The following is a 19,152-nucleotide window of genomic DNA, read 5'->3' as shown; positions in this document are numbered from 1 at the left end:
GCAGCCGTCCCTTCATCCTGAATTCACACCATTTTCTGTTTCTGTTTCCTGTGCAAAGTTATCAATCACTCGGAAAACTGTTGCCAGGAGGGAGGAGGGAGGGAGCTGTGGATCAGGCTTTGGATGCAGAGTGCCTTGGGACAGCCTTCACCTGACTCTGCAAAAACCAGACAGCTCCCTCATGTTGAGAGGGGGCTCTCTGGAAATATGTGGTGTAAAGCACGGTATTGGGGGGAAAAACAGCAATTTGAGGGGGGGCTTTTGGCAATACCCAGAATGATGAGTATTAACTGGGGGAGAAAAAACCCGATATGATTTGGGGGGAAAAGGATGACAAAAGGGGGTCTCTGGTAGTACCCAGTGCAGTACTGTGGGGAAACAAAGCTGTATGATTTGGGGGGGGGGACCTCTGGCAGTCTCTAGAATGATGCTGTGTGGTTTGGGTGAGTATTGCTGGCAGCACCCAGCGCAGCACTGAGCTGTGTGGTTGTGTGTGGGAACCTCTGGCAACGCGCAGCACTGAAGGGGATGGGGGAGAATGACAGGATTTGGGGGGCGGACATCGCGTGATGTACACATGAAGTGGGGGGGACACGGACACCCAACACGGAGCTTCAGCCCCCCGCAGCGCGCACGGAGGGCGCGCAACGACACAAGTAACCTCAGCCACACACGCGCAAAACCCGCGCAGAGCTCCGCGGCGCAGTCACGCACTTTGTCCCAATCCCCATCCCAACACACACGCACACTCCGCAGGCACAGCGGCGGCCGCAGGGGCAGCGGTGCGGGTGCGCGCACACGAGCGGGCGCGGCCGCTTTAAGGGCGGCGGGGGCGCGCCTCCGCCTCGCCTCGCCGCCGCGCCGCGCTCCCTCCTCTCCCGCTCTCCCTTTCCCTCTCTCTCCCTCGCCCCGCTTTAAAGTCTCCGCCAGGATCCGGGCTCGCCCGGCACTTCCTGTACGGCAGGATGGAGCGCGCCGGGGCCCCGGCTGACCGCCGCCCGCCCGCCCGTGCGCGGAGGCGGCTCTGAGCGCCCCGTCCGCGGCATGCCGCGCTCCCCGCTGCCCGCCTGAGCCCCGCACCCCGCCGAGCGGGGGGACCCCGCGACTCTGCCCTGCCCCATACCCGGGGTGAGGGGTTTATTTTTGCCCCCCCCGTTGAAGAGGCGAGCGGGAGCCCCCCGCTTCCTCCCGCAGGAAGAGAGAGGGCTGCGGGAGAAACTTATTTTCAACAAGTTTGGGGTTTTTTCTTTTAATTTTTTTTCTTTTTCATTTTTTTTTTCCCACCCTGTGCGTTAATTATTTCAGCCCCTCTCCCCTTTCGATGTGCGGCTTTGGACATGCGGAGGCTACTGCAACCGTGTTGGTGGATCTTTTTCTTGAAAATCACCAGCTCCGTGCTCCATGATGTGGTGTGCTTCCCCGGTGAGTGAGCGCGGCGCTTCGGAGCGGGGGGTCCCGCTGCCTCCGACACACGTGTCCGCGACCCCCGTCTGGGGTACCGGCGGGGCACCCCGCGAGTGAGGAGGATGCGCCAGGGACCGCGGTGGGAGGGTGGCTGCTCCGACGCCGGGTTTCCCCCAGCCCCGCAGCACCCTCCCGGCTGCGGGCAGCGCTGCCCGCGAGTGGGGCCGTGAGCGGTGCCCGGGCTCCCGGCGCGGTATCCGCGCTCCCCGGTGCACTGCAGCCCCCGATGGCGTGGAGCGGGCGGGGAAGGGGGGGTCCTGTGCGCTACCCGTGTTCCATGGGGCTGCTTGCGGAGCCCCCTTTGTGCTGCGGGACTGCCGCCCGCCGCCCCGCAGGGAGCGCGGCTCCGAGCCCTTGTTGCAACCCCGCGTCCCCCGCCAAAAACTTGGCCGTGCGCGGGTCTCTGTCCTCCCCACCGCATCCGTGTCCGCGGTGGGTGTCTCGCCGTGCCGGCGCCTCACCTTGGCGGGGCGGCTGGTGGTGGTGGTGAGGGGCGCGCCCGCTCCGCACCGGGGCTGCGCTGTGCAAGCCACCACCGCACGCCTGCGGGAGAGGGGTTATGCGGGCGAGGAGCAGCCGGCGCCCACCGTGCTTTACACACACACTTAACCCGCACCTCATGGCTTGTGCCTGTCGCTCGCACCCCGCACCGGAACGCAGGGGCCGGGTCTGCCGGGGCCGGGTGGGCGCCGGGACCCCACGTCCGGCCCCGGCAGCGCCCCCGGCCCGGGGGGAACTCGCGGGGCTCCGGCTCTCGCCGCCTCCGCAGTGCCCGCGGCCGGCCGCTAGGGGCGCTATGGTGCCGCTGGGCTCCCCCGCGGGGCCGCGCGTAACCCTCCGCCGGCGCGCGGCGGCCCCCCCCCCTCACCCCGAGAGCGCGCGCTGGATTTTACTGTCGTGTGTCCCGTCCCCTCCCGCATCAAGGGTTTTCCTGATCAGGGCTTCGCACCCCCCGGAGCCGTTTGGTTATTCCCCTGTTTGCTGGGCTTCGGCGGGATGATGTGGGGGGCCGCGGGCAGAAGCCCCCCTTCCGCCGTTCCTCTTGACCCTCGGTGGGCGCCTGATGCGGACCCGGCCGTCGGCTGTGTCTGTACGGTTTTGCGAGTGTGGAAAGAAAGAATTACATTTAAGAAGCTTCATTGAAACTTCCACTTCTCCTTTTTCTTTATCTGCTTTCCTAAAATACACTTTTTTTCCTAAGGCAGAGATAAGCAGTTAGACCCATCCTCTCCCAGTCCTTCCAGCAGCTTCTCACATGTTAAAATTATTTGAAGCAAAAAGAAAATAAGTTGGAGAGAGGGTTAATATCTCTGCAGCTCTTGAAGAAACATTTATCTTCTTTGTATTGATTTCTTCTCAATTTCAGCCCTCAGAGTGAAGCCTTTCTCTCTGGTTCTGATATATATTGTACAGTAATTACATCTAGAAGGCAGGCTCCAGGAATGCTTCAGGAAAACAAGCCGTGATGTCGGATTAATATGACAGTATTGTACGACTTGCTGATATAGATCAGCGAGGTTTGAACCAGACGATATTTGCGTTACAGTTTGAATACGAAGATGAATGTGAGCAGAGAGTAGTAGGTCTGTGGATGTTTGCTGTGTGTTGGTAAACTCTTTAACGCTGGAAGCACCGAGACAGCTGTGTAACACTTAGGAATGCTTCGGGGCTGTTCACGGCTAAAGGTTTGCTTGCAAAGCAAACTATTTTCCAGGAGGGTTTTTATGGGTTTAGTTTCTGTACAGAGCTACCGTGCTAGCCCTCAGTGCTTGCTCACTGCTGTATGCTGCCTTCTGAAGAGCAGTAATGTCTGGTGTGCGTGCATGTGTGCGTGCAAGGGGGTGTGAGTGAGGCAGCGTGATAAACCAGACTCTGATCCAGTACATCCGAGATGCCCGAGGCAGGGAAGCTGCAGGAAGCATCTCAGTGGACTATAACAGGACATTGGTGCTGACAGCATCCAATGGCAAATCATCGGAATTTGTCTTGGCGGGGAATCCCGGCCAGATATTAACTGTTTAGTATCTACCACAAATGTTTCGGTGCCTTTTCATGGCATTTTCTAGAGAGAATTAGTGAATTAAGGCATTTATTTTACATGTTAATTCACAGGCATCTTTCTTCCCTCTGCTTCATATCTAGCTCTCTTCAAAGAGAAGAGAGGTCACCATTTATTCTCTCCCCTGCAAATCAGTTTACTTTCTGAAGAAACATAAAGGCTATTCATTTTCTTTGTTCAGCGACAATAAATGAACCATGTAGAAAATAAGTCTTTGCAGTGTTCTTTTGTTCTGAGGACTGTAATAGGTTTTCACTGTTTAAGTAGGTATTTTTGCTGTTGTTCCTTTGGTTACATTAAGAGGAGGGAGTCATTCTTGCGCAAACAATATGTGGGTAAGGTTTTGCTCTTTCTGAAGTGTTTAGTGCATTTCTCTGTGGGCTTGTCACTGGTAATTGCATTGCTTAATAAATCAAACTAAGACAAGGTAAGAGAGGTTGTTTCCATGGGGTCTGTTTGCTCATTAATCTAAATTCACAGTACCAGAAATCAGTGAGACATAAATATTAACATTGCTGTGATATACTTAGTATCTAGTTTCTTAGTGTTTTACCAAGAGAGGATAAATATTTTTTTTGTGAAGGAAAAAGTACACATGTGTGCAGTCATTAGCTGTTGCTGTGATGATCCTGTCACCTAAGGAGTGACAGTTGTTAGCATTCTCTTGGGCTAGATGCATGAATGAAAGTCATTTTCCTGAGTCTGGATTAGCTCTTGGGTAATGGATCAAATTGTTGCTGACCTGGTAACTGCCTGTTAAATGGGTTTTGGGTTTTGAGTCTTCATAGTTCTGAGTTGAGAGTTAATTTTGCATGTAACTGCCTCCTGCTTGGAGGAAAAAATATACTAGGAGCTTTTCCCTACCACTAATCAAATGCTACTTCAGGTATTTTTAAAGGCACGGAGGAGACTGGCTTTCTCTATGAAAGGTTTTGCAGAGGAAGGTGCATTGTGCACGTAGAGAAACACGGAATGTACAGGAGAGGGCCCTCCAAGACTTTATTTAGTCCTGTGGCTTTTATGAAGATGACACTTCTTACATTTTAATTATCCCTTATTTTCAGTGCCTTTTTAAAATATGCTTTACGTTACGGGAAGTTGCTAATGGAGTCCTTGTAGATAAAGAATGTCAACTGAGCCTATCCCAGGCTATAAGAGCTGAGCTTGCTACATGCTTCTGGGGGAAAAACTCTAGGGAGAGCTTGCTACCCCTTAGCAGGTTTACAGGAGCTGATTTGTGGTTAATAGAGCCCGGACACAGGTTTCAAAAGTATTTGAGTACTTGCAGGAGCTGCCTCCGCTAGTAGCCAGGGTTAAGAGGCTATTGAAGTTGGAGAGGGGGGAAGAGGCATCATGATGGAAGGGGTTTTGCTGTATTCAAAAGAAAAAGGAACACAATTTGAGGATAACTGGAATTACCTCAGTGTCTACAAAGCCTGTATCCAGGCTGGGGACATTGCTCTGCTTGAAGGAGTGAGGAGAATGTTTGCCTATGTGTATGAGTTAGGATTTCTACTACTGCTCCTTCACCCCCTATCTCCTTTTTGTCTAGGAAATGGGGATGAAAGGGGCTTTGATCCTGTTAAGAAAATGGGTGTCTTGGTCAGAGGAACTTGTGTGAGTGTAGTGCAGGGATGTCATGCCATTCACCCGTCCCTCTGCAGCTATACTGGGAATGTCTGCTGGGCAAATAGGTCCTGCTGGCCAGCACAAAAATCACCAGAAAACACCTACTGATTTTGGTAGGGTGATGGTTTCACTCCTGGTTTCTGGGTCTTTGCAGGGGCAAGTGTCTGAAGTTATGTACATGCATTCCGTTAAAGCTGGACTGTTATCAAGATGTGCAAGTTTAGTGGTTGGGGTTTGTTTCCAATTACAGAAAAGACAGATAGCAGTGAGGACTCTATCCACCTTATGATCAGTGCTCAAGGGCTAACATACTTAGGGTTTTCTGAAATAAAGTTATATTAACATTGACTCTCATTTCAATGTTCAGGTTTTCATGGTTGAATTGACGAAATGGACTTCAAACTATTAATCTCAACTGTCCTTATTAAAAACCACTAATCATTGGGTTGCTGCTTTTTAGCAGCTGAATGATCACGTGGCATGATGTGCTCTGAAGCCTCAGGGTACAGTAATACTACTTCACTTTAGCTAATATATAACTTTAATCTGAGAAATTATGAAGAAATGAGGCTAATTTCTGTTTGCCCAAGTCGCCGTGCTTCCATTTTTAAAGATCCCAGTTGCTTCTGTGTGTTGACAAAATAGTAATTATTCATGTTTACATGCCACCCTACTTAAAGTTTAATTCTAAACAACAATTTTTAAGTATTTTGGGAAGTGGAATCTCATCAGACAAATGTTCTTAAAAGATATGGTGTCATCAGAGGATGCAGATATGCACCAAATGTGTTAATTTGTGCTTTTGTAGATCCCTTTTGGGGACTGCCTGCTGCTTTAGGTGCCTAAATATCTTTACAAATCTTTCCCTTCTTCATGGGGTAAACTGTCAATATGTCTTCCAAGTGAAAACTGTGAACCTGCATCTTCTTGCACCAGGTTGACTGGAATGTGACTTCATCGATTGCTGGAGTTACTCTCAGGAAGAATTAGCCTGTATGAGCTTCATGGAGACATGCAGGGGTTGGAAGCAAAGCAGAGAAGGAAGCTGTAAATTAATGCATTCTTTCAAACTAAGCAGAGGAAGCTGGGGCTTGGCCAACTGGAGATGCCCAACTAGAGACTAAGTGTAGATGAAACCACTAGTTTATGTATTCGTGTGTCAATAAACCTTTAGAGAAAACCTGAAAAATCACAGAATGATCCTTGCTTGCTCTTAATTTTTCCATTACTCAGTATATTCTGGTAGTGCTGACGATCATGTTATCCATGCTGTAGGCTACAGATACCCATCCACATTACTTACCCTGGGACAAGTCAAACTGGCTTGCTTCTTTTAATGCTGCTTACACATGATACAGGTCTCCAAAGTGATCTTGCCCACCTCAGTAAGGACAGGTGTATTCTTAGGTGAATCAGGGCTACTTCGGTCATGTCTTGAAATGCTTGCTTTTTGACATAGAGTCATCTTGTTAAGGCACAGCTGCCAGGACGCAGTGGTTTATGCCTTGAGCTCTCACATATTTATAGCCTAAGCAAAGGCTCTTCCCACCCAGCAAGTGAACAGATGAATGAGGGTGCAGATTGCAAGCACAGCAGTGAAGATCCTGCGATGCTCCATGGGTGTTGCTGTTCTTGTTTAATTTTTCCTTTTCTCTGATTGCTAACGGGAAACTGAAAGAAACAGTGGTGGTGAATCAACTCACCAGCTGACTGGAGGAGTAGGGAGGACACAGGGCAGTAAGGAAACGTAGAAGTTTGTGCAATCACTCTAAGATATGTTTTTATTACACCGGACGGGCTCACCTCACAGCAATTTGAATTACTCCTCAAGTGAACTATGGTTAAAGTAAAATCAGTTCATACATAGCCTTTCTTTCTTTCTTCATGTGGTTTTATTATGCACCTCTATGTTTGCTTGGGAGTTGAAGTACCAGCGTTCTTTATTACCAAGTCATTTGAATAATGATGAACCATTTTCTAGAACTTAAAACTTGACCGCATCGTGCACCTGCCAGCAGCACTGACACATAAAACCTCAATTGACATGGGTGTTGCAGGCTTTCTGTGCGTAAATGCTGCAGTGATGCTTGAATGTGCTTATCCTGTGCCAGTGTCCTTTGAGGGAGTTTGCATTCAGAGCATGGAGGCCTAAGTAAAGAAAATGTCGGTGTTTTGGGACTTGGGTGCTTAGCTTAGGAAAGCTGCTTTGCAAAAGTCCTTTTCTCTGCTTGCAGGTATGTAATGAGTGAGATCTTGAGCTCTGAAGAGCTGTGTTGGTATTTAGGAGCAAAATGTGGGGTATTATTTGGTCTTGTGGCAGCCAATTTATTCTCTTATTTTTAAATAGAGTGTGCCTGTCTCCCTGACAGAGTGTTGTTAAAGTTCTGTTGGGATTAGCTTTATTCTGCTAACAGTAAAGGAAAACTATCTGATGACTCCTCGCAGGCAAAGTGGGCAGTTGTTCAGTTTTTCTGCACTTCCCTCTTTCCATCTTCTGTCCATGCGGGAGGCTTGTAAGAGGCATATATAATGCTGTAATACTTGCTTTAATCAAAGTGATGCCTTGCTCTTTCCTTACTCCTATAGAAGCATCTGCAATTTGGATTATTGTATTTTTATTAGTCTGAAGTCTGAGACCTGGAGTTCTTTGGTCAGTTTGTCAGACTGGTTTAAACAACAGCGTTAGTTGTCCTGGAGTGGAAGAGAACTTCACCATGATAACTGGCGAACACTGAGTATGGGGATGTGAAGGTGGAATCCCTTGTGCCAGTGCACTGGACAAGCCATTTTTCTAATGCAGAGGTAAATAGAAACAGTTCTGTCCTGACCCTTGCTCATCCTTAACAGTTAGCAAGTTAGGTTTTTTGGGCCTCATTCCAGTCCTTTAGGGCAAGGATGTCCATGAAGTAAACCCTGCACTGCTGAGGACCAGTCCTGCCTTTGTGTCAGTTTGGTGTGCTTAGAAATGCTCTCCTTATGGATGTATATTAATCTAAACTTCAGTTTAATCATTATTTATCATGTGCCTCAGCATGAGACTGTCGTATCTGTCCTATTTTCCCTGTGGAAACGCCAAGCTGAGCCAATAAAGATACTACTAGCTTTCAAATAATTAAGTGCAGATCTACATTGCTATCACAAGCGAGTTTAGGGATTACATTTCTGATAGACTTTCATTGGTATTTAGATTCCTAAAGTGCTTTCAGACTTTGGGAGATTATGGTATAGATTTACTGCAGTCCAAGTGGAAGTAAGGGTTTGTGCAGACTGTCTCTTACCCATTGCATCCATTCAGCAGGTGGGCAGAGAGAGCCGGTTGAATGTTTGTTCTTGCTAGCCTCCATGCTACTTGTAACTAGTTTATTCATATTCTTATAGTGCAGTAGCTCCTGTATTTTGAATTTAAATCCAATGCTTAAAAATACAACTAAACTTTGCCTGTTGACAGCAGTTGCATCATATTTTAATTGGTGAGAATTGCTAATGGAGCGTTCAGGTTCTAAAATTAGTTGTTTATTTTTCCTTCTTTGCCCAAGGGTTTTGCATCAGATTTATACAGTTTCTGTATAACTGTTTGTGTTCCAAAGCAACACCTTTGTGCAGCTTTAGCTATTTAAGTAAGTGTTAAAAGGATGGGCTCAGTGACAGCAGGTTCAGAAACTGTGATTTTCTTAAAGTTGTTTCTTACTACATTGTTTATGCATTGTAAAGTGCTTCTCTTTTGTTTACTGTGAATTAATTCATTGTCATCTTTGTAAACCTGAGGTGCAAAATGTGCAAGTTTGTAATGTTTTATCTTAATGGCAGGTCCTCTGCTGCTGCAGATTGTCGTAGCACGATTGATGCGCCTGTGTCTATGGCATCTTTCATCAGGTGAGGATTTGCACCATAACCCTCATCAGGACATTGCTCTCAAATACAACTGTGCATATTCTCTTCAGTATTTCCATAGGCTGGCTTTGTGTCAAAGGTGCGCAGCTTTTATAGTGTCTTTATGCTTCTTGGAGGCTTTTACTATGTGGCGAAATGCAAACCCACCTCTTTGTGCTTGCTGTGAAGCAGAGGTGTCCAGTCCTTCCATTAAAATTCTCTTTGGAGGATGTTTTGTTATGTGTAGCAGTCCTGGGAATTGCTCTGTTACATTGTACCTAGTTTTTGACCAAAGCTTTAAGGTTTTCTGTCAACAGCTGTCTGTTGTTTGTGGTTTTTTTAAATCAGTGCCTTGTTTGATGCCCATTGAAGTGATAACCACCTGCTTTTCCTTGAATAGTTACCAAAATAAACAACCCAAAAAGTGATTGTTTGAATTGCTCACTGTAGCTGTGAATCTCAAACTGCAAATACACATCCACTTTAGCAACTGTCTTGTACGTTTTGCTTTTCTCTAGTAGTTTAAAGAGCCCTCTGATATTTTGTTACGGGGAAGTACTTACACATTACAGTAAAACCATGTCACAATGTTCTGATTAACTCAGTGACCAAACTCCACAAACCCTTTGCCATCATTTTTGTAGGAATCTTTTTCTTTTCCTCTTCTCTGTTTTTTCCGCCACCCAACTTATTTTTAGAAAGGTGCACACCAGAGCTCAACACTGATCTTCCTCACATCATATGTGCATGGTGCTGTTGCCCTTTCTGTTTGTCCAAGGATTTTCAGTGGCCTCTTTTTTTGCTGCAGCAAGAAAGAGCATGTTTATTGTTCGCCTAGTATGACTTCTAGGTGGTTATTGAAGTCAGTGCTGAACAACATAGTGTGCTGTTCAGTGGATGTGGCCTGGATCAGGAATTCTTAAAGGTTTTAACTTTATTAAAGTAAACTCTTTGAGTATATCTCTTTTTTTTTTTTTCTTTTTTTGGGGTTTTTTTTGTGTTTTAATGTGTATTGAATACTGCTGTAATGGTAATTTTAACAGTAGTAGGAAAGGCAGGCCTCTTTGGCTTAAGTCCTCTGCAATCTTAGTGTCATCATTTGTTCTGGCTTTGTTTCCTTTTGCAGCACAACAGTTTTTAAGGGAGCAGCAGTCAGTGCATCCCATAATAGTCCAGGTGCCTGCTGTGGAGTTATCTAAAATGGGTCTTTTTGGGTTTGAATTCTGTTAAGCGTTGTGTGAAGCTTTCAGTTTACAGCTGCAGAACATGACTGTGACTTTCTGGTCACAGTTATCACCTTTGTGTGATAACACTTATGTGGCTAACACTTGAGCTTCATCAGAAACTCAGGAGTGGGGGTTACAGCTTGAATGTAACCCCAAGGAGGCAATAGATTTCGTAGGAATGTGGGCTTTGTCCCCATCCATTCCCTCACCCCATTAACCCCATCTGCTCATGCTGCTGGTTTTGGTAGAAAGTGTTTCTTGTAGTGTCCTTTTTCTGCTGCTGCTGCTGGAGGCAGGGGTCTGGATATTGAGCCAGCTGCAAGAATTTAGATCTTCTCTGTTGCCATGGCCCTGTTTCCATTAGGGTGGCCTCCCTTGGATGCTTTTAGCTTTCCACCTTGATTGCTTTAGGCGAACTTGTACCATGCATCAAATGAAGAAAACCAATTCCTTCTCCACCAGCTAATAATACCCTGTCTGGGAAGACGCTGGTGTCTGTGAAGGTAGGTGAGAAGGTGGAGAGATCTGTATGACTAAAGTAGAGAGGGAGTTCAATCTTCCAAATATGATAGCCTTCACAAAAAAACATTGAGAACACCATATCCATACCTATCAGCTAATATTGGATCAACCTCTGGCATGCTGAAAGGATGATAATCTTAATCGTGCTTGATCAATACTGATACTTCTCATGTGCTTCAGGAGGATATAGTGCAGCATGAGCCAGGCAGGCCCTGGCAGCACATGCTGCCTGGAGAGCAGAGGGCAGTAACCAGGCAGCCTGCCAGGAAGGTTTCAACTAGTCTTTAAAGTGATGGACTAGATGGCCATCACCAAAAGTCCCTTCCAGCATTGTTCTATGCTTCACATACCTTACTGTGCACATGAAGCCCCTGGTTGTCTCTGGGGGCTGGAGGAGTAAAGTGGAACTGCAGCCTGTGTGGTCAACGAGCCTCTGCTGTGCGTGGAAGGGGAGCCTGATGCCCAATGGTACTACTCGCTAGAGCGTGAAGGCTGCAAGTAATGCTAATACAAATGTATTTCAATTTGTAACCTGGCCTTCTGTATCAAGATTGGACTGCTTCTGTTGCACATGTGCATCACTTGGGGAAACATGCTGATAGTACTTAACATTTAATTGCTTCTCTTGATTTTATTTGTAAATTAGATTCTAGAGGATCTGTAAGGGAAAAAAAAAAACCAGTAGAGCTTAATTGGACAACACTTTAAAGTAACAAAAAAAGACGTAACTTTCCAGCTTTTGGAGCTGAGACAAATGCTAACGTACTTATTGATCCATACGTATGATATCATATTTTAACTACTGTTTAAACTGAGGTCATCTCTATGCTAGATTGCTTCAGAATCTGTCTATCTTATCACATCTTGTACTCATTTACAGTTGTTTCCATTTCTGGCTTTGTTGCAGAGACAGCTAGTGTTTCAACCTAAATTAAAATCAATAAGAAGCAATTTCATTTGTTTTTTAACTACTAGAGCAGACTTTTTTTAGTAAACCTCTGTGTGTTCAACTAAGTCACTTTGTTCTTTCCATCAAGATAATTGCCAGACCTCATTAATTCCTAATTTTTGCATATGGAGGAAGGGGTTTATTTTCCAATGTACCTAAGAGAATGTCAAAAATAATTTAAAAATAAACATGTATTTCAAATTAGTGCTGAGAAATAGATGCAATAAAGAATTCTTGGCAATTAGAAGTAGTTTAAAAACATCTTGAGGGGAAGCATATGCTTGGGGCTGTGGTGAATGCTGTTGACACAGGAATCCTGCACTGGCAGGGGACCACAGGCTTCCCCCCCTGGTGCATTTGGGCAATATTCTGCAGGGATGACTTCCAGTGGAAAACACAGACTCTGGGTCTCTGTGCCTTCAGTCCTTGGCTTGGATCTTTCTGCATCACACCGATTCATGTAAGAAGCTGTTGTCATGTTGTCAGCTGGCTTTTACTGCACAGCCAGCAGATTGCCAGCAATAACAATTAACCTGGGTCAAATTCAACATGGAATTCAGGCTGGAGTAATGTTGGTACTTCCTAGATAAGGCAGTGGTGAACCATAATGTAATATTAGGGTAAATATCTGAAGGTAACGCTCTGATGAAGTGTCCAAAATAGGATGTGTTGATGCTCTGGCAAGTTGACCACGGGCAGGAAATCACCCTCCTTAGTCTGTAGTACGGGCTGCCCAAAGGGACAGAGATGGATACGTTACTATGGAATGGTTGCCCTCTATGAAGTTTCCAAAGGTTCAGTTTTCAATGTCAAGGCTTCCAGTCCCTGGTGTGGGTATCTAGTTGGAAGAAATAGTTGTGTCTTAAGAAACAGCATTTCAGAAAGGGCAGACCAGCTGCTGTGGTGGAGAATCTGGCTCTGGCATGGATGCTTTCTCTGAGGTGTTTGCTTCTTCTGGGTGAAGTTCAGCATCTGCCAATGTTGGGCCACTGTCTCTATGAGCAATTATATTCTTCTGCGTCTTCTTTTAAGTTGTCCAAGGTGAGACTTAAGTCCCTGGAAAAATGCATACTCATGTTTTTCAGATGATTCTTTGGGTTTCTGTGATTTTTGCCTAGTGCTTCTCAGAACATGAGAAACATTTAAGAATTCCTGGATATCTTAATTCCAAATACAAGAACCTTTTAGATGGTCTAAATCTCATTTCCTGTTTAGTTCCTGAGTATTATGAGCTACCTGTTACTTCAGTCTCTTGGGTTCAGTTTTCTCTCACTTTTGCTTCCACTTGGTTTGGTTCAGATACGTTAATGAATCAAGAGGGCAAAACAAGGGCAAAAAGAGGCAGATCTGGCTACTCTGATAATGAAAACAAGAGTCTGTTCCGTAAAGAAAACTGCTAAAGCACTGCTTTGTAGGAACAAAACATAATTAGTAACTAGATGACACTAGATGACACTGGATGACAAGGATGAAAAGCACATTTCCTTCATCCTTGAAGGCAACTGAAGAGTTGTGTGTAAATTTCTTGAGTTTGATATAAAAACGGCACACCGTTTCTTTTTAACTAATCACTTAAAACCACACAGGAATTCATGTTTATGTGCCAAGAAGCCAGCTGTGTTTAAAAGCACATAAGCAGACCTGGCACACAGTGATCCAGGAATGTAAGGTAAAAGTGACTTGCCTACGCATTAGTGACAGCTATTGTAAGTGAATCCCAAGCCATAGTTCAATACATGTGATGTATTACAGCACAAATAGGTTCTCTGTCAAAAAGGTAATTAATACCTCATGTCAAACACTATCTGCATGTGCTGCTTTCTCTATTTCATGTTATTAAGCAGTGTGACCTTTTCTCTTTCAACAATTAGCTTTCAAGGTGAAAACCAACTTAGAAAATGAACTTTTTTCTTTGGATCTGAGGAGTCTTATAGTTTCGCAGTAGTCTTGAGTGCACCTTCACGCTTTACAGTTTTGATTGCTGTCTTGATCAATGACTCCTTATTTCTGTAGTCTGACATTGCATTCCCCTGTTTGCTTCTGTATTTGGGAGGCATCATCAGGCATTTTGGGTGCAGACTGTGCCTGCAGAGCCAGATGAGGCTCGTGAGATAAGTGCTGTCAGCGGCTAACAACTCTAGCTTGTCTCATTTGCACCCTATTAGTAACAAGTTCACTTGCTAAATAATTCTGTTCTGATCTTCAGTTTTTAATTTACCTGACAGTTGTGCTTGCTGTTGAACTGAGATGATGAGCACCCACTGTAATAAAGCAGAGCTCTCTTTCTTTGCAAAACCAGATGTTTCTAAACTGCATACAGTGAGTGTGAGAAACAGGGCTTACAGTTTGATTTGCCTTTTTGCTTATGTTGTGAAATAGAGGCCATCCTGGAGTTTGCCACGTTTGGTTGCGTTCTTTGGAACTAATGTTGAAGCACATGGGCCTCACAAAGAGTATTCTTTCTGGATGAGCTGGAAATAAAATACATGGTTTTGGTGAACACCATTTCTGTAACCACTGACTGTCTGGGCCATACAATACTGAGCAAAATAAAGGATCAAAGCACTGTCCTGTCTGCCCTGGAAAGCTGATGGATTGTTCAGTGCTTCCCTTGGTGCCTTTCAGTGGCTTCTGCTGTCATTGATCCAGACAGCATCAACAAAATTTGGACCCTTCTGCTAGCTCTCATGCTTGCAAGTGGAGAAAGCTTGATTTGTTTTGCTGCTTAAGGCTTTGCTGTCCTTGCACATGGGCTATATGAGGTCTGCTTACATGTTTGCTTTTTATTATGTAACTCTGCTGTTCTGCTTTCCAGGATGACACTTCAGTGGTGCCAAGATGGTTGTGAAGTAGCTAATGCTGTGGCTATATATACATGTATAAAAAAGTGTTTCAGATAGCATTGAGCTGGACTGTAAAGATACTGCAGTGTTAGTGCCTTTAATGTTTGCAGCCTCGCAGAAAGAGCTTCGACTGAGGAACTGTCTTGTTCGTGACTATCAGTACCTTTAGAAAGATACTTTGCCATTCCTTTGCTCTTTCATCTTGACTGGCTTCCACTGTTGAATAGCTCCGATGGTCACTGGCCTTTGTGGTTTTTCTGGTAGTTTTGGCCGTGTGGGTTGCTGAGCCATTCTCCATGCTACAAGACCAAAGTCCAGCAAGAGGTGCAGTGCTGCCTTCCTGAGCATTGTAGTGTCTCTGCTGAAGGTGTTTGCCTCTCACCTGCATGAACACCGCTATTTGGACTGGGGGCTCCTCTTTGTCCCATCGCTCTCCAGTGTGACTGGGCCCTTATGCTAATGCAGGGTTTGTTACCCAGGCCTTCTTATGTGGGCTTCAAGCAGGAATCCTTAGTGCCTGAAAGTGTAAGCTGAGGCCTGCTGTCATTCATCCCCTTGTTGATGAGCAAGTATGTCAGACATCAGGACCTGATTGCTCAGGTATCTTGTATCTCACCCTTACTGGTAAGGAGAATGCTCTGCTGCTCTCTGATCAGTCTCTTGCTCTGTCTCCTCTGAGGTGCTATTTTGCATTCAAGTTGCTGTGTGTTGCTATATATATATTTATGTATGAATGCTACTGCTTTTAAAACCTGTCATTAATATTAATTAAGCTTAGGAATTATATACCTGAATAGCTGTCTTCCATTAGTAAAGCAGTTAGTAGGTGGTTTAGAACGAATATTCATCAGATGCTGTAGTAGTAGAGTTGACTCAACATCTGGGATTCATAATGTGTGTCTGAATTCACTGTTACAGACAAAACTCTGAAAAAAGATTTTATTGTTTTTTGAAGAATAGTTTTGTCCAAAGAACAGATGAGGCATCTTTATAGGGTAGGAAACTTCTTTGGTAGGTGATACTGAAGTCGGGTGGCCTTGCGATTCCTTTGGCAGAAGTATGATGTTTAGCTAATGCTTTTTGGTAAACTTTAAGCCAGGGTTGTACATAAGTACATAAAAACTGATAGCACCAGTTAATTCTGCACTGGAGATGAAGTGGTGTGGAGAAAGGCTATGTTATACAGTGACAGGTAATTAGTTATACAGGACTATTGACTTCGCTCTGGACAAAACCTCCCTGTTCAGTTCAGTGGAGATTTCCACCTTCAGTGTGGAATGGCGCAACATCGGATGGAATCTGACTAGTGAGTGATTTACTGCAATGTTGACAAGGAAAAACTGTCTAGTACAGGATATGTTGATAGAGGACAATGATGCTTCATTGCAGTTTCTTCCTTGAAAAGCTACAGTGGCATTGATGTTTTATTGTTTACATGTTGCTTCATCAGTTTGGGCAGCTTGTGTCATGGAGGGGAAACGTGTGGAGATTGTGTGTTTTCAAACACTAATGCCTGTTGATGCCTTCCTTTCAATGAGAAAAGCCAGGGAAGAAGCAAGCTATTTGTACAATCATTTTCACAGTCAGATTGCTTCCTCTTCCTGACTATGCTCCATTTTACCAACTATATATTTTCTTCAGTGTTTCAAGAAAAAGACTGAAAAAGCAACAGGAACAGTGGCAGCAGCCTCTGTGTAAAACACGTATTGGTGTTCTAAAAACCAGTTTAATTTTAGCATGTATTTTAATACAAACTATAGCTATATTTTTCTTTGCCACTTCTTCTCCAGTTCAGCTGTTTTCTATTCCAAGGAGTGTTTGTGAAGCCCAGAATTCTCACTGTGCAACACACGAGAATTCTGGAAGTGACAATTACGTGGAAGTTGTGTGATGTGATATACCAGATCATAGGGGATTTGCCCAAGGCATAAAATAATTCAAGGTACCTAATGATAATTTTGAGGGGAAAAAAACCCCAAACCCAAACTGTTGCTGGGGGACTGTATATTGTAGAATCTTAAACTATATAGGTTCAAACCAGGACACTAGAAACTTACTTTGAAGAAGTGTAGGCCTCTAAGAGCTGTGGGGTGTGTTGTTCCTCAAGACGTCTATCTCCCGGTGTTCCAGGATTCCAGGGAAGGGCACCAGCGGACTGGGCTGTAGCTATTTTCGAAATGACAAAGCTGGACAAACATGCTAAAAATACCTTCTGAAGTTGGCTTGTATGTAGCCAGCACTCCTCAGCTGACAGACTGCATTTCCATCACTTCAAGGATGTTGAACCAGGTTGAATTGCTCTAGTTTTTGTTACTGGAGTTGGATCTGACAGCTACAGAAAAGCTGAATCTGGTACCCTGCCTTCCTGGCAATGAAGGCCAGTGTGAACACACTGTACTTGTGACTGGTAAACTGAGCTCCTTTGTTTTCCTTAAACCAAAGTCACCCCTGATTTTAATGAACAGTTTGGACCATGTTTATCAGAATATACCCACGTACACAGTCTGTCCTGGCTCTTATTGTTCCTGTATCTTGTGGTGATGCTTAAAATATTGCAGTGAAAGGAGACACTAAGGAAGACATCCAGTGGTTTCCTTGCGTTCAGTAACAGGCATTGTTTTGGTCAGAGACACATTGTGAGATTCCTTGTTACATTCTCTCAGCTGTGTGAGTGTGGCTTGAAGGTTCTGGTTTGGTTAACGTGGGAGCTTGGGTGGCTGAAGATATATGTTTGGATGAGAAGCTCTAAGGAGGTGGCTGTGTTTTCTTCCTCCTAGACTGGCTCAGTAGGGTGCTGGCAAAGTTATCGATAGTACCTTGAAGACTTGCTGCACAAGGACGAGCAGTTGCATGCCCAAGCATATGCAGTCAAAGCTGACTGAACCAGCTTGCTGAAGCCAGGATGGCTTCTCTTACTATTGTGGCAAAGAGGGCAAGCTCCTGTGCTGCAGTTTGAGCCTCAGCTGAATTTAATGAATTTAATCAAATGGCAAATGACTTCCTCCTGCTTTAATTCCTGTGGAGATCAAGACCAAGAGAGCAGCCAGGGTACTGTGGAGCTTTTTGCATCCTGGGAGAGAGGAGCACCTTTCTGCTGGGGAGCTCAAGATCTTGATGTATTGCCATGCCATCAGTGAAGCGAGGCTGCCAGAAAGCCTTCTTGGCCTGTGAGTTGTACATGCCGGTACCAATCAGCCTAGCTGATTTCTCTCCTTGGGAATGAAGACAAGAAGTGTATGTTGCACAGCAATAGATTGATCTGAGTGGATCAAAGATGCTTGTGAGGATTCTGTGGTATCTGTGTGGGCAGTGGTTGTCAGGCTAGGAGACATCCTAATGTTTGACAGTGCTGAGTGTGAGTACCTTGACAATGAAGAAGAGATGGTGTATATTCCCCAGATAAGTTGTTTTTTCCTTTAATGGCTTGAATTCCTTTTGGATGCACCTGTCTATCAGACCACCCTACACTTCAGCAAAAAGAAGCCTTTCCTCAGTGTTATCTGAATTTCTCTGACCTACAGGACATTACAGCTACGCCTTCACCCTTTGAGCTTCTTTATGGTTGGCTTCAGGATAAATCTGGTTTGCTCTTGAGCTTCGTAATCATGAAGTCAGTGTTGATACTGAGCTGGTGGAGTTTTTCAAAGGGACAAATAGCAGTAGTCTCTCCATTTCTCTTGATCAGATAGCCTCTCTTCTGAGAGAGGCCTCTTCTAAGAGAGGCTAGGAGCTGGTGAACTGATGTGCAGTGGCTGAGACAGATCAAAACTGATGCATCCACTGATTGCAGAATAGTATCTGAAAAAGCAATTCTTTTTGGTGTATAAAATAAATTGTCTCTGGGTGATGGTATTGGTATGCTGTTGGTCATGCTACAACCATCTTCGCAAGCCCGAGTTTTCATTTTAAAAGGCATCATTGTCTGTTAAATATTTGGACATTCATACTCCCCCTGGGTCGATCAACTATTTGAAATGAATTATCTGACAGTGCTGTCACAATTAAAGAGCAGTGTGCTCAGGTGGAAGGGTTTGTCTGTTTCAGAGATTGGAACGATATGCTCGGTGAAAATGAACATCCTCCCAAGGTTAAATTATCTATTTAAAGCTCCTGCAATTACAGTGTTAGATAGAAAAATTTTTTTCTGTTGTTAATGTGGGTAAGAGTTAGCAGAGGACAAATGACATAATTGGAGGGGGAGAGAGAGACTTCATACGTGCTTGCATCTAAAAGAGTGAGAGATAAGCAGAAGGCAACTCCAGGGAACGGCCTTCAGACATCTTAGTCCTTTCTGGTTGCCTTAATCTGAAGCAGTCTCTGCAGATTGGGAAAGAAAAGAGCAAGTTACTTTGAGTGTAAAAGCTTCCTTTGACTTCTCCTGGGTGTGCACTGTGGGGCTTGTGAGTTGAATTGACATATTCCTTGTGCACACGTTGTAGCAACTTAAATGAAAATTACACTCGTAGCAGGAGAATGCACTCTGCTTAAATTAGATCAGGGGATTATGACAGAAAAAGATCATTGAATAAAGGGGGGTTTAAAGTAGCCAGTGAAATAAATGTATGACTTCAAACTTCATCTTGCCAGAAT

At 44.9% G+C, this 19,152-nt stretch overlaps 1 protein-coding gene across 1 annotated transcript in view; it reads left to right on the top strand.

Moving 5' to 3' along the window:
* Positions 1 to 831: 831 nt before the first annotated feature.
* PTPRG (protein tyrosine phosphatase receptor type G) overlaps positions 832 to 19,152 on the top strand; it is a 405,417-nt gene continuing 387,096 nt past the window's right edge. Inside the window, exon 1 of the mRNA XM_030502207.1 lies at positions 832 to 1,422. Within this exon, the coding sequence (XP_030358067.1) occupies positions 1,338 to 1,422 (85 nt within the window). The 5' untranslated portion in view covers positions 832 to 1,337. The remainder of the gene's footprint in view (positions 1,423 to 19,152) is intronic.

The sequence above is a fragment of the Strigops habroptila genome, chromosome 11 (assembly GCF_004027225.2).
Source record: "Strigops habroptila isolate Jane chromosome 11, bStrHab1.2.pri, whole genome shotgun sequence".
NCBI lineage: Eukaryota > Metazoa > Chordata > Aves > Psittaciformes > Psittacidae > Strigops > Strigops habroptila.
The sequence above is the reverse complement of the archived record's forward strand: the minus strand, read 5'-3'. Positions and strand labels throughout refer to the sequence as shown.